Genomic DNA, 26,640 nt, shown 5'->3' on the forward strand with positions numbered 1-26,640 from the left:
CACGGCACAACTGATGGCTCCAACTCATTTCAATACGTCCCTAGAATTGTAGAACTAGAATTTTGAGATGTTTTAAACCTAGTTTTAAGCACTTGCCAATACAACCAATTTAGACATTTCTTGATCTCACATTGGGTCACTTGGTCAATAGCTAATTACTCGGAGAGGACAAACCTGTGTTGAGGGAATCTGTGGCAGGGTTTTTCCACTTTTACTTTTTATACCACTGTTCCACCTAGATAACCAGTTATGTTAGATCAAGAAAATATTTTTTACTTAAAATAGACAAAAAAAGCTTGTTGAAACATGTGGGTTCATCAGTTGTGCTGTGTTGACATCAGGTAAATTCTCAGCTAACATCACTGTTAGACATTTTTTTCATTATTTTTTTTTGTTAAGCACACAATTATACATGTGTTCATGCAGTTTTGATGCCCTCCATGAAAATGTAGTGTTCTGTAAATAGTCACAAAATTAAAGAGAATTCATTAAATGAGAAAGGTGTCCAAACTTTTGAATTTGTTAGGTCCCTCAAATTGTTAATCTGATTTAAATTAGATAAAATGTGAAAACAATGAGGGACCTAACAAAGTCACATTTTCCACTAAAAATCTCTGATGGGGAAAGTTGTAACAAAAACATGCTAAATGAGTTTTGGCATTCCCATGGTCTTTTTTTCCCAGAAAGTGCCCTCAAATTCACTCCAAACCGTTTTTTTTTCTTTGGGTGCGAACAGATTTGCAAATTTCTTGTAGAAAAGCCGCACAAGTGTAATTTCTGTATTTTATTTTAGTGGGTTAGAATGATGGACAGATGTCTAAGCCTTTGCCAGCGTCTTGCCATTCCCATGGTCAAAATGAGTAACTGATTCCAAATCGTTCATATTTAACATTCAAAGTCTTGTTTTCAACATCCATACATTTTCAGAGAGTGGTTTTGTTGGGAGGTAGATGGGGTGAGGATACGGATTATGCACCACAAGCCTATCTGGTCCACAAAGGGCAAATTTTAGAACTGAAGTGTCAGGTAAATCAACTACAATTTCCACTCCTGGCTTGTTGGCTTCAGTAGCAAGGCAATTAAGTAAGAAATGTGTGGGTTTGAGACAGGCAACATACTAGTAAAAACATGTTCAAGACTACAACAAATAACACATTGGGACATCGGTGGCATCCAATTCAGCATTGACATTTATTTTGATACATCTTTTTTTAATCCTTTTTAAACCAATGTAAGGGTACCTCTAATATTTTTTTTCTTTTCAAATTATTTACATCTGTACAGACATCGTACACACGAGTGCACATATTTAATACAGTATCAACTATTTGCATTTACAAAAAAGAAAAAAACAAAATCAAAGAACTGAATCAACAGCCAACTGAGATTCTTCCATTTCTTTCTTCACGAAATCCCAAGTGTGCTCTGCTATTGGAGTTTGAAAAGACAGAAAGTAACTTAGCAGGACAAGTGACAAAAGGCTATGTTAACATTTCTTTTTGCTCCAAAACCTTTTGGGGTGGCGGTGTCAAGAAGGGGGGGGAAAAGAAGTCGAGTATGTGTGTGGTACATATATTATTTTGATTTGTATAATCAAAACAAAACTCCAAGTGATTAGCTGAACAGTTAAGGCAAACGTCTTCAAGTTTAAATAAATTCAAGTTTTTTTTTGTTAAGTTTAGTTTTTTCTTCTTTTTATCATGGTCACCCTTTTCTGCATGTTTGAAAAAGTAACTGAAAGGGTTGCGTGAATCAACCTTGTATTTCTCAGAATAGGGATTCAACCTCCTTAACTCTTCACCCCACCATGTTTCAAATTTCAGCCTTGCAGATCGGTGTGGGAAGAGAAACGAAAACGAAATCGAAATAATAAATAATTAAAAAACAAACAAAAAACAAAACACACACAAACAAAAATGGCTAAACGTCAATGTCTTCTTAACCTTTGAAGGCAAAAGCAGGAAGATGTCCCAAGAGCGATATATTGACCGAGAGGAAGTTCAGAGCCCACCTTTGTCAGGAAGACATCCGCGAGGAGACCTGCTTTTCTGTGGTTTGACTGGACCATACCAAATGGAGAAGGGACCAACACTTGACAAGGAGACAAAAGGGTTAACAAAAAAAAAGAACAGTTGACACTAACCAAAACAATGTCAGAGTTCACAAAAAGGGTGGGGGTACATGCAGAAGAGGAGGGAGGAAGGAAAATGCTGGTTCCACATAGTTTTTCTGTGCCTCTGCCTGAGCACCAAGTCAAGTCCTGTAGAGATAGCTATATAAGGGTGGGTCTCAAAATGGACTGCTTAATGTGGAACCGTCTTATTTTTGTTTGTTTTCCTGCCAGAAACAAAAGAGGAAACGAACAGGGGGAAAACAAAACGTACAGAAGAAACCACAAATTAGCACCACATCAGCATGAGTAAAGATTTTAAGAGAACAGATGCCAGTTTCAACACAAGACGGAAAACAGGCTAGGCACATGAACACCCCCCACCCCCTCAAACCCTGCTTTATACGCTACCCTACGTTAGCCCGAAGACCCAGCGATCCCCCCCTCCTGAGGACTCAGTGTGCAGTACTTTTTGACTTCCACATTGAAAGAATATTAATTAAAAGAAAGGAAAAAATATCTCACCCACACACAACTTCAAAAGTAAGGCGCTCACTTAAAATTAGATACATCTTTAAAATAAAAGACAAGAAAAAAAGAAAGAAAAAAAAAACATACAGGACAGTGGAATACTTCTCACCAGCAACGACTCCCACCAAACACAATTCATTCAAAAAGGTGTTATTGTGTGCTGGTGATTTTTTTTTAATTACAAAAAAAATTATCTAATTCTCCAGTGCTGATTTGTACAACTGTAAATAAATAAAAGAACTGAGGGAGCATTTCTTTTCAGATTATTTCAATCATGCAGAACATGGCTACAACATCTGCTTTCAAGGAGATTGAACAAAACGGTTGCACAAAAAGAAAAGAAAAGACCAGTGCAGTCTGTAACGTCACCCTGGTTAAAAAAAGAAAAGGAAAGAAAAAGATATAAAATATAGACCAATACAGAGATGTAAGAAAAAAAGGAAAAAGAAAACAGCACTAATCCAATTTCCACACCTCTATCATCAACACGTAGCTACATTAAAAATGCGTCAGCCCGTGCCAAACTAATCAGAGTACATACTTTTATATTAGAACCAGTACTTATCTCGGTCCTTTTAAAAGAAAAAACAAAACAGTAATGTTAATAAAGAACGTAAACACACACACGCACACAAAAGGAAATGCCTCTGTACCCACAAATGCTTCTGGCGTCCATGCTGCTGATTCCAGTAATGAGCTGCTGTCATTAATACATGTTAGGGGGGCAGGGGGGGTGGGGAATGCAGGGCAGAGGAGAGCAGAGCAGAGCAGAGCAGAGCAGAGGGGGAGGGGTGGTGGATAGGAGAGAAAAGCATCTCTAGTGAGAAACCAGTAGAGGGAGCAGAGACAGTCTTGATTAACAAGTAGGAGCTGCTGTGTGTTTGTGTGTGTGTGTGTGTGTGTGTGTGTGTGTGTGTGTGTGTGTGTGTGTGTGTGTGTGTGTGTGTGTGTGTGTGTGTGTGTGTGTGTGTGTCTCATGTGCGTGCATGGTTGTGGGGTGTTCTAAATGCTGCAGCCCTCCCACACTGGATGGGCTGTGGATGGTGGTGATGTTGGTAGTGATGCGGTGTTAAGGTCATTTCTGCTTCTCAGGTTTCCAGTCCTTGCAGGAGGTTCAGCTGCTCTGCTCGGCCTCTTCAGGTGTGGTGCTCAGAGGGCGAGGAGGAGGGCGAGGTCGCAGCAGGCTCGCTGCAGAGTCTCTCTCCGCCGCCGTCTGTCTGAGGCCTCCAGGCCTCTCGGGGGCGCCCTGCAGCAGCAGCGGCAGGCTTCACCTCCTTGGCTCTGGGCTCGCTGGAGTCAGGAGGGGCTCTGGCCTCGTCGCCAGAAGCCGGCCGGGCCTCGGCGGCGGCCTGGTGGGTGGGGGGAGCTTCCCGTATTCTCTGGCAGATCTCTGCGTAGCTGGGCTTCCGCGGCTCCTGCTGAAAGAAGGGTAACATTTACAGGCAATGCTCGCTACGCAGACTAATCTCATAAATAGGTTTCACACTAGCGCATTCCGTGAGTTGGTCCAATTTACTGTGTTGTTGCCATGTGGGAGGGCCATGTGTTAGAGAAGTTTAAGACCTTGCGCAGTCCAAAGCTTTTCCACGTGGCCAATACTAATTTCTGTTGCTAAACAAAAAGAATGCAAAGCTGGGCCCACACCAAAACTATCCCTAACCTTTCCGGAAGGAAATGTATTTGGTGCTTTAGTGTTAACTAACTAACAGCGAAACAAGCAAGGAAAACGGCAAAGTTGTGCCATGACCAAAGCCACGCAGAGACGTTCAAGAGCACGCAGGAACAAGCAGAAGTGTCCAGACGCTGACCGGAGATGGTTAAAACTAGTGGGGTATTTAACACAGTCTCATGATTCTGTATTATTCTATGAAACATATAGATTGCACATTTCAGGACAAAGTGACTAATTTCCTTGTCCCTATCGAGGAGGAAAGAATTCTTATGAAAGATTCCCAGATGAGTTGAAGCTGTAATAACTGCAAAAGGCGTACTAGTATCTTACACCACGGCAGGGTGTAATGTGCTCGATGGAATATTGATTAAGTAAGGGATAATGGCCGACCAAGTGAGCGGTTCCACGTAGTTAATAGCGAGGCGGCGGCTCAGAACTCTGGCAAGGGCGTGAAACCTAGCCAATTGGTTTGCTGTCGTTGTGATTATTAATTTTCCGCAGATCATGTGTATGGTTCAGAATTATGAACAGCAGTCCACCATTAAATTATGAAAAAAATGTAGCTTGGGATGGAAGGAAGCTGTTTTACATGGAAATGATTCCCCAAATAAACTTCAGGCAACCAGCAAGTATAAGCAGGATTATTGACTTTGTTCGCGTTACGTGTATTCCGCTTTGCGTTGTGGCCACATTACCACTTCCGTGGCCAAATTTCTGCTATCCGAACACCCTGTTGTCAATTATCCCTTACATACTGAACCCAATAGGTTAGGAATAGCATGGCAGTTAAGATCATATATGAGTCAAGGCAGGTAAGAGAAAACTTTTGGTAATATAGTGTAAAACTGATGACACTAAAACCTAGCATCACTTCAGATGTAAAAAAATAAGTGATCCACTTTGAATTCAATGGCCAATTCCCCAACGCCCCCTTACCTTTGTAGCAGGGGTGGGGCCGGGGGTGGTGATCGTTGTGGTGGTGGTGGTCGTGGTAGGCTGAGCAGGAGTAGTCAGTGATGGTCCTGGTGCCAGCGTCTTGTCTGCAGTTAAGGGGTTGTCCTTGGGCTTTTCCAGAGGAGCCTTCGGAGTGCTAAAAACAGAAGCAAACAAAACCACCCTTTAGTGCCAATGTGTCAAGTAAGCCATCAAACACATGTATCCACAAAAATGTATTGGTGGTTAGTGAAGGTGGATAGTTTTATCTTACTCTTGGGAGAGTGCTGGAGATGTGGGTGGCGGCGGCTTAAGTTCCTGGGGAGGCGGGGCCACAGCAGGTTGTGGTAGCTCTTTGGGAGACACCAAAGCCACCGAACGGCTGTTGACCAGATCCTTACTCAGTGGCTGTAGATGGGGGGGAGGAAAAAAAAATATTCACTCTAATGAAAACAAATTCCACCAAAATAAACACCACCTCAGTGGGCAGAATATGGTGTTTGGGTTCCTACATACAAAAGTTTGGACACACCCTCTCATTCAATGCATTCTCTTTATTTTCATGGCTATTTACGTACTGTTGTACATTTTTGGAGGGTATTAAAAATGTGCATGAACACATGTAAAATTATGTGCTTAACAAAAAATATAAATTCTATCAGCTGTCCAAGAGCGATGTCAGATGAGCGATCGACAGACGACACGACAGAAAATTTCCCTTTTTACACTTCAATTCATTATGTCGGTACAATGCACACAGGGACGGCACATTTCCTTAACGGCTCCGTGAGCAGTGCGAGTCCGAGAGGTTCGCGGGCTGCCAGTCAACGTCCACGTTCTATCCACGGGCAGCAGCCATTCATTTTCAATGGGAGCCGCGCATTGAACATGGACGTCCGCGCAGGAAAATAGACTTGAGTTCTATTTTCAAGGAGCAACGCGGACATGCGCCGCGCTTACACCGCGTTCCTGTGTGCAAGGCATGATTTGTTTTCATGCATTCTAACCGTTTCGGACTGATAACGGACACGTTCTGTGGATGTCCGCGCCGTTGGTGTGCATGCAGCGTGATACAACTACATAAACTCTACCCTAAGCATTTTGGTCTGGTGTACATTCACGTCTCTGTATACATGTAGGGAAAACACATTTTGTCCCTGTGATTTCAGAAGGGTGCCCACATTTATTTATGCAACTGTATCTATAGTCCTTAGTATACAACACAATATGGGGTACCTTGTCAGTCTTAGTGGTTCCAGTGACAATAGCAGACAGTCTAGTCTCCGCAGGGACTTCGGGTTTGACCTCAGGCTTCAGCTGTCCTGCGGCACCAGGGAGGGGTGGGAAGCTTGACAGGCCCAATTCGAAACTGGGCGAGGGGGAACGCTCTGGAGCTGGGGGAGGGGACTGTGTGGTGGCTCGCTGTGCAAATTTAAAAACAACAAAACATATAAGCGTTTGGGGCAGGAAAAAGGGCAGCACCATGGAAACACTCGAAACTGCGAAATCGCAATTGCACAGACAAAACTTACTGTAAACTTCTCATCCCTCCTCTTCCTATTGCCATATACATTTTTCCTTTGAGGAAAGAGAAAAACAGAACAGAGATTAAGACCTGGAGGGGTCATGTACAATGCTTGCTTATGCACAAAAAACAACAATAACAAACAAACAAGAACAAAAAATAACTTCAAGGGATTCATCACCCCCAGGTCAAGTTAAGTGTCTCCCTGCAGTCTCAAGGCTGAATAAAGGGGTGGACACGTTTTGCAGGCAACCCAGCCATTGTGCGAACCCATCAATACTGACCGTAGATCAGTTTGGCTTATTATCTGCAGACGTGTGTTACCATCAAAAGTATGAATTTACATGATCTTCCCGTCTCCGTTGAGGGAAAAAATAGCATAAATTAATTCGCTTTGGCCCAAACAGCAAATGTTCCAGTGCCAGAGGACTTGTACTCAGGGTTCTTGTAAAGATCCAGTAGGTCAAATTTTAGACCGTTTAAGACCATTGTGAGCAACATTTTTGACCAACCTCGGGCATTATCATTAGACCTACTTTTTAACACCCTGTCCATGCTCAGTAATATACAAGCACAAACAGCAGGAATTCACTTTGAAGTGCAATGAATAAATAATGGCAAGATAAATGGGCTACTTGGAAATCAGCAGAAAATCAAATGGCCTACATAACATTAGATCAGGGTTGGGGAACCTATAAGTCCATCTTATTCGGCCCTCGCTTAATTTCATCTTAATCTGCATAACATTAAAATGTCAAGTTTTGTAAAGAACCTTCAGGGGACCTAGTGAAGATGAGATCAGGAGGCTGCCTTCACTACAGGCCTAAAGTGCAAGGGGAAATCCTGGTTTGTAGTGCCAGTACACATGTTGTCCAGTTATAAAATTAAATTGTATGGCCTTGTCCATAAGTGGGACAGCGAGAAATAGCCATGACTCATTGCTATTCCCTTGGATGTCGGGATTGTTAAGATGTGTGAAACATTGCTTCCTCACTGGTCAATGATTGGCCAAATGGACTGCTTGTCTCTTTAGATTCAGAGAGGTTAAAATTATCGTTGCTGTTGGAGTAATACCGTTTGTACACTGTCTGAAATAGATTGGAGCACGTAGGCTATGAGCTGCGCAGGGTAGGCCTATGTGGCAGAGAATCTTCTGTTCGTTGCGATGCGCTGTTCTATCTAGAACGGCACTGGCGCTTTCCCTGAAATGCCTATGGAAACGTAGCAAATTGGCACTTTGAAATCCAGCGATTTTTAAAACTTGTGAAAGTAGAGCATGGCTTTAATGCAATCAGAATAAACAATTGCTTCATAACGATTATTATACAGCCAATTTACCGATAAACCAGCTACATCTGCCTTAGCCAATTTTGTTCACCTATGGAAACAGTTGTCAAGAGAAGCGAGAAGGGAAGCGAGTGAAGTTATGCTTTGCCTAGATTCAGCTAAGGACTATATATTTCACAGGAGGTCTCGCGTGCAGGGTTTTTTAAATGACGGACGGGCGTTATTTGGTGTATTTTGTGATAATTACGGCACCATAAGGAATAAGCGATATCTACTGAATCGGTCTTGTTTCTCCCAGTAAGTAAGTTGTCCCACAGCAAGTTGTTAGACAGCAACAGCGAAATCTTGTCGCCCAATGAAACATTTTTGCCCCTAGATGCATTCAGCAGACGCTATCCAGAAGCCACCACATGCCTCTGCAGTGCCCATAGCTGTTTGTTTTTGATATATCCTGCGATCAAGCAAATCATCGTCATACTGTCATCGTTCACCTTCCACTTCATTGGCAGACAAACGCCCATAGCCGGAAGCGAACGTCTTTTTATTCATTTATTTTATATTACTTTGCCTCGCAGTCAATCGCAATATTTAAAATTGAAATGAATGGAGGTAACATTTTTAAGACCAGGGTAAAAATACATTTTCGACCTAGGATGAAAATCTGTGTTTTATAGACTTTTTAAGGCCTAAAATCACAGTCTCTGAACTTTAGACTTTTTTTAGACCCCGCGGGAACCCTGTTGTATGTACCTGCCACGGGTAGCACTGAGGGATGTGCTGGCCCCGTTGGGCTCCATGCGCCCGCTGCCAATCTGCTCCCGTCGAGGGTGAGGCAGACCCGAGGGCAGGCGTGGGCGACCAGAGCCTACGTGGTGGGGTGGAGGAGGGGCGCGCGCCCCATTGGACACGCGATCAGCAGGGAAGCTGGGGAAAGGGGAAGGGTTGTCAAGAATGCCCACGCCTCGGTCCAGCCCCAGTGTATTCGGTCGAACGTGGGGTTTGTTGTGATTTCTGCCCAGGAAGACAGAGAAAAGATAAAACATGAATGATAAGAAACAGGAAAAAAACGCATTCATTACAATGCAATGAGATCAACCGCACCTGTTTCTCGGCGTGAACTGTCTGATATTCAGAGGGGATGTGGCCGATTTGAAGTTATGGGATCCTGGAAAGCCATTGATGAAGCTTGGATTTGGAAATGGAGCCACCTGCTGCACGCCAAAAACAAACAAAGCAATAAAATCAGACTACCACTGATAATCTCCCCTTTTAAGATGAGCTATTGTTTGCACCATTGAACTTTTTTTTTTTTAGTTTTACAGCACTCACCATAGTAGGATCCAAGTAACCTTGTGTGGTGGACCAGCCCTGGGGGGCTACTAGTCGGTAGAGAGGGGGAAACTGTTGCTGTGCTCCGTAAATGGGGGGCATGTAGTAAGACTGGTAGCGCTGCTGTTGCTGCTGCTGCTGTTGCTGCTGCTGCTGCTGCACGTTGGCAGACACGTCAACCGGTCGGTAGCCGTTCTTTGGTGCAAACGTATTGATAGCGATGGCTTTGGCCTTTATGCGGGCCTTTTAAATGTGGAGAAAGGGGACACAATTCAGCCACATACACACACAATAATGATAATAATAATAATAATAATAATAATGTGTGAAAAGCATTACCTTTACGGGTTTCCCTTGGAAGGTTTTTACTTCCTCTCGAAGGTATTGGTATGCCTAAGGAGCCACACAAGACATTGATTTTAGTATTGTACTGGAATGAGAATCTCACTGAAAGAGGAACAGGAGGAGCTCCAATATGATCCAAAAACTCTGGTAACCACATATAATTGAAAACATGATTTTAGCTTGCATTTTCTTGGCACATGCTGTAGGATGGCCAACTAAAAACTCCCTTACCTGTTGTGCATCAGCCTCGGACTCAAAGGTGATGAACCAGTTGTCGTTGTATGCAAACTCACAGTTGATGAACTTGGGCAAGTTGTCACTCGTGAAGAGCGCTTCTACTTCCTGAGAGATCAAAATGGTGGCATCAGAAAATGTGAATGCCTGTGCCAAACTCTACCTTCTGGAAGTTACCAAAGACCAAGTCTTTAAATCATAGAAACATCATTAACAGTTAAGAGCTTGTGGGTCATCAACAGAGGAGATGGGGAGGGTTTGTGTGTGTGCACATGTTTTTTTTTTTTTTTTTTTAAACTGTGTGTTACAATGCCATGTTTGAATCTGTATTGCTTAGCTAGTACTTGTCTCATTGTTAAGTTTCCAAGTAATGCAATCCACAGCCTTCATTTGAACAAAATGGCATCCAATTATACATTTCTTACCACATGTATACTTGAAATTCTCACCAAATGAATGAATGAATGAATGAATGAATGAATGAATGAATGAATGAATGAATGAATGAATGAATGAATGAATGAATGAATGAATGAATGAATGAATGAATGAATGCATAAATGTGAGTTCAGCTCGATTGCCAACAAGCTTGAATAAGCCGTGAAAGTAAACATACTGGAAAAAAAACAAGACTTGCCTCCACAGGAGTGGCCTCAGGAACCTCCCTCAGGATAACGATACAGCGGTTCTGGTTGGGCCTCACCTTCTCGCCACACTTATCCACCTGGACTAGAGGCAGAGCTGGTGAACAGAATACAACAAAATATTACAGGTCCAGTACGGGTTAATTGTGAAGGTTGGGGGTTCATAATTGAAACATTCACCATAAAACACTGAAATGAGTACAAAGAAACCAAGTTTAAAGTTCTCTGAAAACGCAGTAACCATTGAAAATCTTAATCGACAAAACAAGGTGAGAAAAGCTTACACTTCAGAATGTCAGAGATGAGTTCCACGTCAGTGCTGAGCTTCTTGATTTGATCGAGATTGGCCACAGTGACAATTGGCACGTATTGGTCACTATCCATTTGAGAGATGAGGTACATGTCATTGGCGAGATTCTCCCTGAAAGACAGAAAGAAAGATTAGACACTGAAATGTTCAGCTTCCTCTTCCCACCTTTTCAGGAGTCCTACTCATCTACAACAGTCAATGTAATGCATCAGAGGAGATTTCAACCCACTTCAGTGATACAGCAATAGATGACAGCTTCAGAGTCTTCACTGAATATTACTTCAATGATAAAATGGTTGCAGTGGAGGTTAAAAAGAATGAATCAACATTTGACAAAAGGTAACAACCCAATTAGTATGCCAGATTTCCTCTGGGTGCAAGCACACTAAAAAGTCGACGCGTGGGGGGCCTTATCCACTTACCGTGACAAGCAGAATTCCAGTGTGGCTTTCAACTTCTCCCGGAGGTCCTCTGACTGGCCAGAGGGCTCTCTCTCACTCCCACCTGTCGAGGCAAAACGGAGGTAAACTGATATAAACTACTCCTATAGATATATAACCAGAACTCTTTTTTGTCAAAGTAAAATACAGGGAGGTTTGCCTTAAATGCAATGCATCTCAATCCTAAAGTCAGCTTAAGTTAACTACACAGCCTGGCCAAAAACAAAAAGCCACCATCAAAAAGTGTCAGACACACTAATATGTTGTATGACAGCCTATAGATTTAATACCTGTGCACATTTGGTGTTGTATTGTTTCAATAAACCTCTGTAAATGTCTGGATTGATTCACATCTATTGATGGCAAAGTTTGTTTTCTTTTCTGATGGCATGGCAGGCATATTCCAACATGACAATGCTCAGACTAAACAAACTCAAAATTTGAAAGCATGGTTCAGGGATCACAAGACACCATTTTTACACGTGGTGACCACAGAGTGCAGGCCTCAACCTCAGTGAAGATCTGGATGTCCTGGAGAAGGCTTTACACAATGTTAAGACTCTACCATCAATACACGCTTTGTTGCAAACTTAATGTAAGGAAAAAAAGTAGAGACAGAGAAAAAAATGCAACATCAAATGAGCACCATAATCAAAGCTGAAGGTGGTCCAACAATATATTAGTGTTTGTGACTTTTTTTTGGTGGAAATGCTTTTTTTGGGCCATCCTGTGTATGTGAAAGTTTTTCTACAGTCATTTGGCTCATCGCAAAATGCTTCTTTTTTTTCATAATTGGTTTAAGTTAAATGTGTATAAGGAATGCTGTGCTTCTAACGAGACATTCTTTAACTGGCTTGCGGTGTGACATCAAAACAATGTATGTTAATCATAATTTTATTTTATCTCATTTCCACTACACATGCATACGTGCTATGAAAGTGGGTCTTAGCTTATAAACTACACACATTCAAGTATGATGCCCGTCCTCCCAATACTCCTGGTCCGTCAGTACCCAGTATACCATAATGGTACACTCACCAGGGCTTTTTCTAGGAATTTTTGGCATGAGGGAGCATCATGGCAGGTTGCGGGGGTGAAGGGGGGTGTGTCCCCCCCCGTGATTGAAAAAAGTAATTCATTTATTTATTTATTTATTTTAAAAGAAGTATGAGGGTGCACCCGCGAAGGTATGAGGGTGGAGCGCCCCTAATTCCCCGTTCAGAAAAAGCCCTGCTCACTCACGCACACCATCAATGACACAGAAGACTTGAGATTTGTTTCCACGCAAGCTTTGGGATACCTGGGAATAATTCTGCCTCGTCTCAAGATCAGAAAAAGACTGTCTGCGTGCATTTCACAGTACAGCAACAGCTACTGGCTCACCTGCCAGGCCGGACTGCTGCTTTGAGTCTTTGGCAACACACTCCATGTCCACTGGCTTCGTCAGTGTTGTCAGGGCGGTGTCCATGGAGAGGGCTGCATGTTGCTGCTCACAACCTGCGTCGTAGCCTGGTGATTAAAATCATATGCTCAACTTGACTCCACTTCAAAGATCGCAATACACAAGAAATAACAAAGTAATTTAAATATACAGTATAGGCCAAACGTTTGGACACACCTTTTTATTAAATACCTTCTCCAGCCATTTTCATGGCTATTAACAGTACATTGTAGATTCTAACACATAGAATTGTGGGCTTAACAAAGAATTCTAGCAGTTGTCCAACAGCCATGTCAGCTGAGTGTCCACCCACCTGATGTCAACAGCACAACTGATGGTCCCCCACGTGTTTAAACAACCTTATTTTTTGGGCTATTTTCAAGTGAAGACATCCAGTCATTCAAGTCAATCTTAATTTAACACGAAAGTCATCCAATAACTCACTAGAATTGTAGTGCTAGAATGTTAAGACATTTAAACCTTGTTTTAGGCATTTGACAATACAAGCATTTTACATTTTCTTGATCTGACATTGAGCAACTGGGCCTAACCAGCCAGTTACTTTGATTAGTCACTTGTGTTGGAAAGAATCTGCAGGGGTTTCCACTTCTATTTTTACTTTTGGTACAACTGTGCCACCTAGATAACCAGCTATGTTAAACCAAGTGACTCATCAGATCAGGAAAATCTTGCTTGTATTGGCAAAAGCCCCCAAAAAAGGTTTGAACGTCTTAAAGCTCTAGTTCTACAATTCTAACGAGTTACTGGATGACTTTCGTTTCAATTATGATCTACCTGACTGACTGTGTTTTACTTGAAAATAGACAAAAAAAATAAGGTTGTTGAAACGTGTGGGACTATCAGCTGTGCCATGTTGATGCCAGGTGGACAGACAGCTGACATTGCTGTTGGACAGCTGCTGAAATTGATACGTTTTGTTAAGCACACAAGTCTACATGTGTTCATGCAGTTTTGATGTCCTCTGCAAAAATCTACTATGTACTGTCAATAGCCAGGGAAATAAAGAGAAGACATTGAATGAGACAGAGTCCAAACTTTTGGCCTATACTGTCTATTTACAATATCGGATAACAATTCAACAATTGTAGAAATATGTTTCATTAAGGTGTAACCAAATTGTTAAGACAGGACAACGGGATAAGAGTGAAATACAGACATTACATGACTGATTTACAATATTACACATTGATATCCATGTGCAACACAAATAATACGTACTGCCAAAAGCCAGCTTACCTTCCGTTACAGCATCCACCGGGCCATTAATCGATTTCGTCCATGGCGGCAAGGTGTCTGTGTAGGCTGTTCCAGACGCCTCTACGTTTGGAACATGGTTGGCCCACGCTTTTGCATTTGGGTTAAGGTCAGAGACCTTGCCAGACTCCTGAAATGCGAGGTAAAAAAAAAAAAGTTGTCAATCATTTCCTTTCCAAGTGTAATACTGAATCATAATAGAATCTCTACAACCCACAAAGGCAATAAGATCACAAATCACACCACAGTATGCTACAAAACCTTTCACTTACACCTGTGTTCAGAAAGAAAGGTTGCAGGGTAACAGGGTAACCTATACTTACAAGATCAAGGTTATCAGACTGCCAGTCCCAAACACATGTACCATCGAGGGCCAAAAGGTTACATGGATGGGTTGCCATGAAGGTCTGGAAGCCCTGAAGATTATCCTTAGAGGCATCTTCACCATCTTCACATGGAGCCATATTACAGAATCCGTATTCCCATGCAGGATCGAGGACATATTCTGAGGTTGGATCAGAACAAATCGTTTCATGACTCTCCTGGGACCATGCGGACAGGTACTGGCTTGCATCAGTAGCGTCTCCGTTAAAGTCACATTTTTCCAGAAGGTCACACACCAGGTTAAGCATTCCTTGCTCTCCATCGGCTTCTTCTGTACTGGCCATATTATCTGAAGGGACAGCAAGTGGTTTCCCATCTGTCAGATGAATTTCATAAGACGGCAAAGTGGCATTTGCATCCACTTGATCGGGCTCCACATCCAGAGCAATTGGCTGGTCTAAACTGCTGGTTGTGACATCTTCCTCTAGAGCCCCACTTACATCGAAGTCTGTCTGCATTTTTGGACCACAAGGATCTGGAGATTCACTGCACATGGCAAGTAAAGGACCACTTAATATGTAGGCCTGAGGGTTTTCACTGGTGGCATCAAAGTTAGTTAGCCACTGTTTGTCTTGTTGCACGATGACAGATCTAACAGGAAGTGTGCCGTGTTCGCCTTCAAGTACTGCCGCTTCCTTTACACCCAGTGTACCTTGACTCAGCATTTTATATGGAGTTACCTCACTGACTTCAGAGGATTCAGAATCGGGGACAGAAAACAAAAATCGGTCCCCCTGTGTGGAGTCATCAGACAGATACATGCGCTCTGCGATGGCTGATAATTCTGGCATCCCAGACATTGGCAAAATGCATGCGTGTACCGAATTCTCAAGGTTTTTTCCTTCATCATCTGCACATAAAAGGCTGACTGGCGCACCCTCTGCCAGGGGCCTCCCCAATGCTGCAACTTGTGGTTGTTCTGATGCTACAGTCTTTGGCAAAAAAACACTAAGACTTGCATTCAGGCCCATAGAATGCCCACCTTCTTCAGAAAGACTCGGGTAATTTATTACAAATGTTTCATCAGAGCCCTTCTCAGTACATTCTTGTGCTTCACCTGGACTGGATTCAATCTGTTCCTGCTGGTTAGAAGACTGGTTTAAAATCAGAGGTTCTTCAATTCCCATTGAAACTATTTTTTTAGGAGGAGAGGAAAAATCCCTTGACAATAAATATTCAGCAATGACATGCTCCTCATATACTGGGTCTGTGTGGAGAGGTTCATTGCCTGAAAATGAGTCAGAAAACTCTTCCGTTGAGCTGGAGAGGTCACTTGTGACTCTAGAACTGACATCAACACAATGTTCAGAGTGCTCTTCTACTATTGCAGGTATTGTCGTGTTTAGGTTGACAGTGCTCTCCATTTCAACTGATTCAGATGTGGCATATCTATCTTCACCAGCAGAGCTTTCCCGGCAGTGCATTTCACACTGTGCCTCAACAACCTCAGCCTGGGAGGTTGATATGGGAACAGGCATGGAAAGATGGTCCTCTTCTCTTAAGGCCTCAGACACACACATGTAATCAGTAGATGCTGATGATTCTGGTGTGCTGCACATTGACCAATTAAAATCATTCATCTGCATGCTGTCAGAAATGTGTTCCATCTGGTCACCAGGTATTTCTTCTTGTACCACAGCACACTGGATTTCAGTTGATGGTGCACAGGACACCGTTAAAATGTTGGGTTCAATAACGGCACTGCTTTCTGACATTTTTTCAGCAACTACAACAGGCAAACTTGATTCTGGTATTTCGTTAATTTCATCACAAACATAATCTTGTGAATGTACATCATTTTCCAATAACACAGAGGGGCCTGCATTAGTTGAACCCCAGCAAGGCTCTGACTTCTCATACTGTTTAAGCTTCACACTAATAAGTTCCTCAACAGTGTCGTCGCTCAAGTTCTCATATGCACTCTCCAACTCTGTCAGCTGGCTGTGAGCTGTTGCACTCCAGTCTGTCATCAGGCTTACATTCTTTGGATACTCCTCTAAAGTTTTAAGACCATGCTGACCAGGACCTACTTCAACTCCCGACGGCCTACCTACAAGCTGGGGTGTGTCCGCCATATGCTCTATAATAATGCTTTTGTTTGAGGAGTCATCTTCGGGTTGTTTGGCAGGGATCTCAGACTCGGTTTTAGAAATCTGTACGTCAGCTTTTGGAACAATCCCACCTGAACCAGCAAAAATATCGGTGTGAAAATATTCTGACATATCATCCACAGGGCTGCTCTTTGTAGGAATTTCACTTGCCCCTTCAAAACCATCACAGACAAGTTCAGCTGGGCAAGTGGAGAGCTCCCCTGAATGGTCATCTTCAAGCACTGACTTGACCTGTAAATGAGTGCTTTCAGACACATGTGCTGTATACACATTGTCAAATTGCTCATTCAACTGGGAAGTGGGCTGAGGCTGCCGTTTGTGCTCGTAACCAGACACCTCGTAAACACAAGGCAGGCCATGCTGATTTACAGAACGGAGGCCGCTTTCCTCAGTCCCTTGCCGTGACTCTTCTCCAGCCAGCTTGGACACTTGTCCCTTCCCTTCGAGCAAATCAGGAGTCAATTCCACAGTGACGTCACTGACATCACTAGAACCATGACCATTCTCCACTTCTTGTAGGTCAGTTACTGTTTCATTCAAGATTCCATGTGGTGGAAGTTTGTCCTCAACTTCACATACAGGAGACTTGCATACCGTTTCTTTGGGAACAGACATTTGAAGGAGATCAGGGAGAATAGGATCATCTATGTGAGATTTGGACCGAAGCAGTGCATGTTTGGGACACTGTGTCCCTGAATGCTCTGTAAGTACTTCAGAGCCAGTTTGGGAATCCGAAGAAAGAGCTTCTTTGACTGGACAAGAGGTGGCCAACTGACACTCTAAAACTGAAGAGGATATCTCACCACCCACGGTTACGTTTAATGGTCCAACATCCACGTCCATGGCATTGCTGGCACAATCAAGTGAAGTTTGTTCACACTCAATCTCCAAATCATCTGCATCAATAGAACATATGCTGTAAAAGCATTTTGTTTGCGTGCGAAAATCTTCTTCCAGGGCAACAACTGTCTTCCTATTTCCATCGTCGTTTTCTCCAACATCTGACACTTGACTTCTTGAGATGTAGGCACTAACAGTGGATGAATCGGCTGATTTTCCAATTCCAGTTGGAAGCGCTTCAGTGGTGACAGTAAACACATTTTTTGATGCATTAGCATTTCCAGGTAATTTAGAGGCATCGTTTGAATGAACTTCAGAGTTTAGCATGCTGATTTGGTAAGGTGACCTCCCAGTCAATGTTTTGGAGGTAGTGTCTGAGATGTTTGAAGTCCCAGATGGGGTCAACTCCTTAAACCAGTTTGCCCTCATGGCAGCATTTTCAGCAATTCTCCTTTTCACAGAATTTGACATGACTCTCTCTGTACACGGCTTGATTTGTGGTCGAACTAACTTGATATCCTTGGCATTTTTCTCCAAATTTCTGCTTTTTGATGAATCCTTTCCTTTTTCGCACATGGAAGTAGGTTTACTGAGAGAAGAATCTCCCACAAGAGATTCGGTCAAAACTGAAATCCCATCCTGTACACTGCTGCTGTGTTTCTCAAGTGGAGCGAGAGATGTGGCCAAGTCTTCTGAGGTAATGTTGCTAGTAGTATCCACAGGGATGAGCTTGTTCCCATTTTCAGCACACTTCACTTCTGCCAGTCCTGCCACAGCACGTGCATGGTCCCTCGTTCCTTCCTTAATAGGGGAGCCGTCAGGCAGCATGGACTGAAGAAGACGGGTCCTTTCACTAACTAAGTTTGGATTAACCTCTTTGCTGTAACAGCAACCCATTATCAAACGTGAAAAAACAAACAGCAATAATCCTTCAAAAAGATCGGGTAGGAAACGAAAAAAAAAAATACTTTTTCTTTTTTAAATCACGAAAGCAAACCCCTCTCACTGCCGTTACGGAGAACAAGCGAGACAGAGCAAGTAAGAAAGGCGGCGAGTGCCCCCTCCCCTTCCCAGAAATAGCACCCTTACATGTGTGCAGGCCATGACCACATGGTGCTGTCAATCAAAATGGAGAGATGTCCAACCCCTATATTCAGTGCACACACACAGCTTCTGATGAACGAAAGGAATCATGACATTGGCTTCATACCACACCACTGACACCATGAACATTATTTTCTTCAAATCACCTTTCCAAGCAATCCAAGAAATAAAATGCATGACCCTCTGAGGGTAGGCTGTAGGCAAAATTAAAAATGAATGAGATCATGAAAGTCTCATACTGTACCAGAAGGGGGACGTCCTCCTTTGCTTCCTGAGCTTGCTGCACCTGAGGTTCAGCTATAACTTTTGCTTCCTGGTCTGAAGTCATGAGCTGTCCAGACCCTGGCTCCTTGCGGAGGACACACTGGGACACCAAGGAAGCTAGGGAGTAAAAGATATATACTATTAATTATTAGGTGTCATTGTTGTGAATATAATATATAATACATGATGATGGGTTGAGAAGTAGGGGTCAATACAATTCAGATACAATATAAGTCTTCCAAAAATCAATATCAGTAGTATTTGTAAAGCACATCATACACAACTGTCACTCAATGAACAAGAGAGAGAGAGGGAGAGAGAGAAGAAAAATAATGCTATAGACAGTATTATCTAAAGAGAATGAGGATGACGAACCCTAACCAAAGGCAGGACAAGAGAACTGTTTTGGCAACAGACTGTGGGCAGTAAAACTAGAGGCAAAAACAATGGTGTGTCTTAGTTCTCCATATATTCTGAAGAGTGGCGAACCTGCCTGTATGCGTCAAGGTTAAAACTTTTTGGCATGTATATTCCCCGTGCTGCAAAATGTAAAGGCCTCTTAACAAACTCAGACAAACCAGCACAGTAGACCGCATTGGATGCTCTCGGGGGCACGATATGGGGCGTGGTCATAGTGTCATCATTTCACTGTTAAGTCGGCCTCCTAAATGCATGCACCGTTTCTACAGCTGTCTGGCAAAATAAACTGGTGTTGCATGAGACCAGGAAGTTTAGCTATCCTGTCATTTTGATTGTTTCAGCGCAACAGAGGTTGCGAAGTTGTGCGCAAACGTTAAACTGGGGAGTAAAAGTGTTAAATCGAGTTGAGTTAATCCGCTTGTTAGTGATGATTCGATTGCACTAGACAAGTCGCCTTCAAGGCTAACAGTATCTGACTTGGGACAAATGTCAGTCATTGAAACAGCAAATACTACGTCCCAGCAACTGAACTCGCAATGGAAAGTGTTTATTCTATAAACATAACGTTTGCTAGCACGGCGACCATGAGGAAATGATCAAGCAGGCCAACGTTACACCAAAGTACCGGTAGCACAATAGCCGTCAGTAGCAACTAATCGGTCATAACGATATACATTACTCCTACCACTCACATCAGCGTTATAAAAACACAGTAAATTATCTTCATAAAACTCATTCAGTTCGACAAGCGGCGTGGTTTCGCAATAAATACAAATGTTAGCCAGGTAAGATGCCAAGGTAACGTCACAGATGTCGCACGGACAAACGTTACTTGCATTTCTACATTGACCATGACAAGGCCTATTTTCACGATTAGTTTCATTGCGTAGTGCACAGCACAATCAGCAAAACTGCACAATAACATACTGTGTAATCATTACCATGTCTCGTCTAGGCTATGACAGACACCCAAACACCCGCAAGATAATAGCACAAGAAATGCTAGCGTTCATAGCATAGCTAACCACGATACCTGTTGGCCACCCCTGCTGTGGCTAGCTAGTCAGTTTATGAAATAAACTTGCGTACAGCTTGATGTAATGGTGACTCCCAAAACAGTAGCTATTAACAACAACAACAATCAAAAAGTGGAATAATTGTGTTGTCTCTAAACACACTGATTATACCAATAAATATTCCTAGGCCAGCATGATCCGGAAAACAAGAGGTGGCCTTTACGGGGTTTCCTAGCCTGATCTCCTAATCTAATGTTGCGTCGAAGATAGCTGTCTAGCTACCCATTAGCATGCTAGTTGGCTAGGGCAAGCTAAAGCCTAGCACTACAGTAACAACAAAAGCTAGCCAAGCTTGCTAGCGTTGAACATGCCATGGGGTAACTAAGCAGGCATTTCCAGAAAAAAAAATCAGGCCGCAGCAAATGGATGACAAACTGTAACTCGCTTCTCATCACGAGGATTGAAGGAGCATTCACACCATGGGTGCGCCACGACGCACTGTTAACATTCACTTCACTCTGATATTTGGATGGGAGGCGTAATGTTTGTGGTAGTCAACTCACCTCTGCTCTACCTCCACACGAGTGACTGTTTAGGGCCGCGTCGCTGGCTTCAGACAACTCGTCAAGACAACCCGTCTCTCAAGATAACATTGCTAAAAGGGTAGTCGCAACTACGTAAATAACTAAATACGTTGCTAAACAAAACGAACTATTGTATTTGAACGATCTGATATTCTAAAAGAACGTGCAAATGAATTGATGTAGACCACAACAAACACTCATTTAACAAAACACGTCGCCACTACAAGCTAGCTAGAACTACAGCTAGCTTGCTCAGTCACACTATCCGAGATGTTTTTCTTCGAATTCCAGTTGCAATGTCAATGGTGGTTGTAAATAAAGCACGAGATACAGAACGTGCGTGATGTTTCTGGCTAGCTGCTAATCTTCCATCTCAGAAGAGATCAAGCAAAAGAACATATCGAAAGAGGGTCCGTTGTGATGCTGCATCCATATCTTACGATTTGCAGTGCAACCATTACACTCACAGCCAAACGACTCAGCGAACTCCCGCCTCATTTTACTGCAGGATTTTTTCGGTTGGTCGAAATAAATTACGGCGAGCGAGAGAGGCCAGAAATGAAGAACAGGGACAATGACGGAGAATAACCATAGAGGAATAACTTTTCGCCCACACTAGCCTGTCGCTTTTGTATTTTCGCATTCTTTTTTAACTGTACCTGGATGACTTATACACATCAAGTATTGTTGTGGCATTGACATTTGTTCAATATATATGTAACTCTCCATCATGAGTGTAATGTTAGATGGATGGTGGGGACATGTCCATGCAATTTTTGAGATAATCCTAGTTTGTCCCATCCACTTTTTCACAAACATAATGCAAAAATAGCATAGCACAACTTTTGTCCACCGCTTTTCGAGCCAAACCTACACATTTGCTCTCCATAATAGTCCAGCTGCAAACTATGTCTGTCAAGGACAAGCGACAACGATTTGAGCTGGATGCATTCATATCATTGCCACGAGTATTATATAGGCCATACACACCCTCCCTGTCAGCATCCTAAGGTAAATTGACACATCGTTTTAGATTTTTGCATTGTGTCAAAAAGGCTTTACACCACCAACCTAAATTAGCTAACTCAATCCGAAGAATGTCAAAATGAGTTCGCCAGGGGGCGTTCTAACTCCTGTTTATGGGTATGCCATTTGATTGTGGAAAATGCCACCAGATGGCAGTTTAGGATAGCTTCTCTACTGGAAGGCGCGGTTCCACTTGGGGTCCAAATTAATATTAAAATTCCGAATAACTACTAGCACATTTTGACTTTATGAACAAGCCAATTGACATCGATACACCAATTATAGACTCAGGTAAGTTGTTCTAAGTTTTTTCTTTCCGTAACCTCATATCAGCCGTGCTGTAGCTACGCTAGTAAACCTCCATTAAAGATGGAGGACATAGAGGAGTGTGCGAGTGGGGGATGGGGAATGCTAAAGCAACAGCGGCGGATATGCTCCCCTTGCCTGTTAGCATTGTTTTACGTTTCACTGTTGTTAGCTGATTAGCAGGCGTGCTAACACCCACAGTCCTTGTCCTAGATTCAGCTGCTGGAGAGTTTCGGTGCAGTTGTCCATATAGTTTGGACATTGTGGTGTTTTGATTGGGTTGGGAACATGTGTAAGGCATCACAGCCATTTCGGGAAAGCCCGGTCATGTAGATTGTGCAACACATGATAAAACTAATATACACTCAGCTAGCTTGCTATCCTTACCGAGCGCGCATGCTTCCCCTTGTTGCTTTTCGGAGTCTTCCTGTTGCTCTTATATCCAGACATGTAGCGGACGTGTTAAATCATTTATTTCTAAAAAAAATAAACTCTTCTGTGTTGATGCTTACATGTCCGCGCAACAAAATTAACAACGGCAGACTAGAGTAAAATGGGACAACAGTACCATTCCCGCTACCAAAGGGAAATGTGGTTATTATGGAGTTGTTTCATAATAAACAACACATTAACTAAGCCGAACATCGCACGGCGTTGCCCCTGTCAGATTAAGAGGAAAATACCAATATTCATAACGTTATTCTCAGCTGTCTGAAAGTGACCCCATAAGCTGTCTTTCTAGTGGCGCCACTTTGATTCATAGCCCGCGCTTCTGCATTCTTCTGACAGTCTTTGGAGTAGAGACTAGCCTCTGAATTTCGCGGGTGAAAACATGCTGGGTTTAGTCGGCACAGACAAGGACTACTGCTGTGGTTCAATTCAATCTTTTTTTTCTTGTTTGAAGTCGCATTGGTTGTCTTCACTTCTAATGCACGTATAACATGTAGACCATATCTTTGAAACAATGATGAGCGGAGATAAGCGTTTAACAACTAATATACCGGTGTTTTGACTATGGAACACCATTATAATATTCTTTATATAATATTCTTAGGACATAACTCTTGCGTTGTGACGGGGATGTTTTTTTCCTGTTTCGGGGCAGTTTTTTTCTTGGTATCTAACTTTGTAAGAAATGTGCACAGCTATGAGATCCACATTGACGTATGCTCTCTACGTGTTGAATAAAATGTCATTATGTTATACTTAAAGTGCAGTTTGAATTCGCATTTTTGTATTACATCAGCCAAAAAGCGTTTTTTAGTGAAGTGCAATTGTGCCAGTGTTACAGCACCGCTGCATAATCAAGAACTTATTTGAGTGCTACTTATCATACTTATTGTATGTACTCCATGTACTCTATCCAAAGATTTTGGCTACGCACATGATTGACGGAGTCAACAGTCGGCTATTCGCCCAGGCTACGAAAGTGTCTATGTGTATTACAAATAAATATCCTTGAAGCTCTCTTTAGGTATTGGGGTAATAACTGACTGTATGTTGATCCATGACATTTGAATCAACGTTTGGGAATAAGGCAGAAATAATCAGTTTATGTGACCTGGTCACCTATTACACTTTGCACCTGTCCACTCTTAGGTGGCTTGTTCGAGTCTGAATATTGTGACTAAAGCCAATCTTGGAACAAATAGTGAAACTCTGAGACTTTTTTTCTTTTACCTTCTCTTTACACCTTCAATCCTTTGCATTTCTCTCGTGAAATTGGCACCTCACCCCCTTTACATTACAGTTGGCTCAGCTGACATGTTTATCCAGAGCAAACTTAACGAGAATAAATAAATAAATTCTCGCTGCAAGGACAAGTCTCCCTGGGGCGGTGCAGTCTTGGCTGTCTTGCTATGTATGTTGGTACAGGAGAACACTGGTTGTTAATCGTCTCACCCACATAGTTAAAACGGGTACCACATTTCAACTTTCAACACTTTATTCCCAATGCTAACTCCCTTACTGACACTCTTCTGTTGACCACAACTGTTTTGACTCTCATCTGATGTTGTCCTCAGCATCTTAGTAACCAGTGCATCCGTTATGAGAGGTGAGATGGTGATGGGAATGTTTGGGTATTGCAAACAGATAAGCGTTGCCCTATAGCAGGGCTTCCACTTGAAAATCTCACAACTGGTTGGGGCCCACCTCTAACCCAATACCGTAATAAATAAAACTCAAATGAATAGTCATCATTCGCAGCCCACAGTATGAGAATCACTGCCCTACAGCATCCCAGCAGCAACCCGAGAGACATGGCTGTCGGGGAGGAGAAACCTCCATCCCAGGCAGCCGCTTCTTGGGTACAACTCTAAATTTGCGTCCTCTCCTCTGTCCTTGATCTTGGCTTGGGAGAAGTCAGTGTTGTATTGGACTTTAATTTAATATTTGTTTATACTACAAACCCAATACACGTGTATATACGGGCGTCAGACTTGTAGCCCAACGGTTGCCGGCTCCACTCCCAGGTTGGTGTGGGGAATAATTAACCAGTGCTCTGCTCTCCCCTATCCTCCTCCATGACTTGGGTACCCAGAACATGGTACCGTCCTTCCTTGGGGGCGCCATTTGATGGTGCCCCCTTGCACGGGTGAGGCATAAATGCAATTTCATTGTATATCGTGAGAACTGTGTGCAGTGTCATAGTGACAGTGGGAGCTTCCCAGGTGGTCTTTCATATGTGGAAAAGAAATTAAGGTGCCGTTTCCACGTAGCTGGATATTTTTATATGTGGATATTTTTTTCTCCTGCTTGTATTGGTTTTGCATTGGTTTTGGCCTTCCGTTTCCACGTAGCAGATATTTAAAAATCCAGGTGCAGGAGAAAAAAATAGCAGGAGAAAAAAATATCCTGTTTAGGGGTCTGAAACGCATTTGTTACAATGGAGGATTTTTTTTATCCACATGTTGCGTTTACACCTAGCAGGAGAAAAAAATACCCTGCTAAAAAATATCCTGCTACGTGGAAACAGCACCTAAGCCTTGTGGTACGGGACATGAGGACAGTTCTCTATGCTTTCAAAGTTGGTTTGACAATAGATCGCATTTGTATTTTAAGTGTTAGATGAATGTTCAATATAAAACTGACCACTTTACCCCAAGTTGACAATGAGGACAGGGGACTTTTGAATTTGGAGCAATGAGTTACACACCATGTTCCCATGTTCTGGCAGAATACCGCCTGCACCTTGCCTAGTCTTGCCTAGCCGGGGTCTGGAACTGTCAAATTGAGCATTGATCACAGGTGAGAGGGGTGAACTGTTGAAGTTTGGTCGTGAAGTTTAATCTGCCCCTATGTAATGCTTTCTTTACATTGGGCCCTTAATTTCACATTATAGTATCATGTTCTACTCACCCATCTTAGTTGTGTGTCATTCAGAGCTCTGCTGAAGATATTCGGTCATGAAATGTTTTCCTATGGGCAATTTTTTGCAGGCACAAACTATGTTGTTTTTTTTAATTTATTCATTGCAATACACTACCCCTCATAACATGTAGATGGAGACTGCTTCAAAACATCTGGGTTCTGTCATTCGTATAATTTGTAAACCTTAAGTAAAAGCGGGAGCTTATGATGACATCTAACATGATGTTGACATCACAAGCTCCCGCCTTTACTTTTAAAAATATATGAACAACATAACCCGGATGTTTTGAAGCAAGCCATCCACCAACACGTTATGAGTGCAATATCTTCAGTAGAGCTCTGAATGACACACAACTAACATTGGTGAGTAGAACATGATGTTATATTGTGAAGTCAAGGGCCCGATGTAAAAAAAATAAAGTGGTTTTCTCCTAACCCTGGACAGTTTGTCCCCACCACTTTCCAAACCAAACCTACACCATTGGTCATGTGGTCTAGTACCATGTAATCGGGCCCCCTCCTTACATCAGGCCCAGACGTAACGTGAAGGGAAAATAAGACTTAAGCATAAGCTTCCGGATGGCAAGGTCAGACTGCCTTGCACCACTTTGCTAGAAACCTGGGCCGCTGGTCAGCCTGCCTCGCGCACATCATCCACTAGACTAGGAAACTGGTCCTCTCTCAATTGGCTTCTGCTTTCTTGTAGATGTATTAGTTCATTTTGTTTATGTCAAAATTTCATGCATGCAGAGTGTGAAAAGTAAAAGTAAAAGAGGAAGAGTTTCTTTTCACCACAGTTAACTTATCTGAGTAACTAGTAGACCTGGTTGTTTTAGTGTTTTTCAGTAACAATACAGTCTTTCTATCTCATTAGATACAATGGAGTAAATCGGTGTAACAGCTATGTAATATCATGTGCTGGTGTTCTAACTTACTTAACACTATGAACACTTTTGACACCCCTGTCTGCATGCATGTGACTCAGACACTGTATGGCCAATTGATTGTGATCTCACTGCTGACATGGTTTTATAATAATAATAATAATAATAATAATTGTATTTGTATAGCACTGTGTCATACAAGGCATGTAACTCAAAGTGCTTAACAAATGGGAAAAAAACATAATTGTTAGAG

The 26,640-nt window shown here is 42.5% G+C and overlaps 2 protein-coding genes across 6 annotated transcripts in view; one reads left to right on the top strand and one right to left on the bottom strand.

Annotated features, from left to right (window-relative positions):
• Nucleotides 1-1,172: 1,172 nt before the first annotated feature.
• On the bottom strand, nt 1,173-25,611 carry larp4b (La ribonucleoprotein 4B). Of its 5 annotated transcripts, none has more exons than XM_063206617.1 (17): nt 22,519-25,611; nt 18,760-18,896; nt 14,059-14,206; nt 12,744-12,869; nt 11,343-11,424; nt 10,895-11,031; nt 10,604-10,707; nt 9,964-10,074; nt 9,727-9,780; nt 9,388-9,630; nt 9,160-9,269; nt 8,809-9,069; nt 6,779-6,824; nt 6,483-6,668; nt 5,521-5,654; nt 5,250-5,403; nt 1,173-4,059 (listed from the first exon to the last, which is right to left on the bottom strand). In XM_063206617.1, the coding sequence occupies exons 2-17, from the start codon at nt 18,841-18,843 to the stop codon at nt 3,778-3,780; spliced, it is 2,262 nt and encodes a 753-aa protein (XP_063062687.1). In that variant the 5' UTR covers nt 18,844-18,896; nt 22,519-25,611; the 3' UTR covers nt 1,173-3,777. The 5 variants fall into 5 exon arrangements, with proteins under 5 accessions (XP_063062687.1, XP_063062686.1, XP_063062688.1 ...); XM_063206616.1 differs by lacking the exon at nt 22,519-25,611 and adding an exon at nt 20,779-21,394; XM_063206618.1 differs by lacking the exon at nt 22,519-25,611 and adding an exon at nt 20,387-20,749.
• stag1b (STAG1 cohesin complex component b) overlaps nt 21,821-26,640 on the top strand; it is a 44,075-nt gene continuing 39,255 nt past the window's right edge. Inside the window, exon 1 of the mRNA XM_063206620.1 lies at nt 21,821-22,116. The gene's annotated coding sequence lies outside the window, so the exon portion shown is untranslated. The remainder of the gene's footprint in view (nt 22,117-26,640) is intronic.

The sequence above is a fragment of the Engraulis encrasicolus genome, chromosome 9 (assembly GCF_034702125.1).
Source record: "Engraulis encrasicolus isolate BLACKSEA-1 chromosome 9, IST_EnEncr_1.0, whole genome shotgun sequence".
Taxonomy (NCBI): domain Eukaryota; kingdom Metazoa; phylum Chordata; class Actinopteri; order Clupeiformes; family Engraulidae; genus Engraulis; species Engraulis encrasicolus.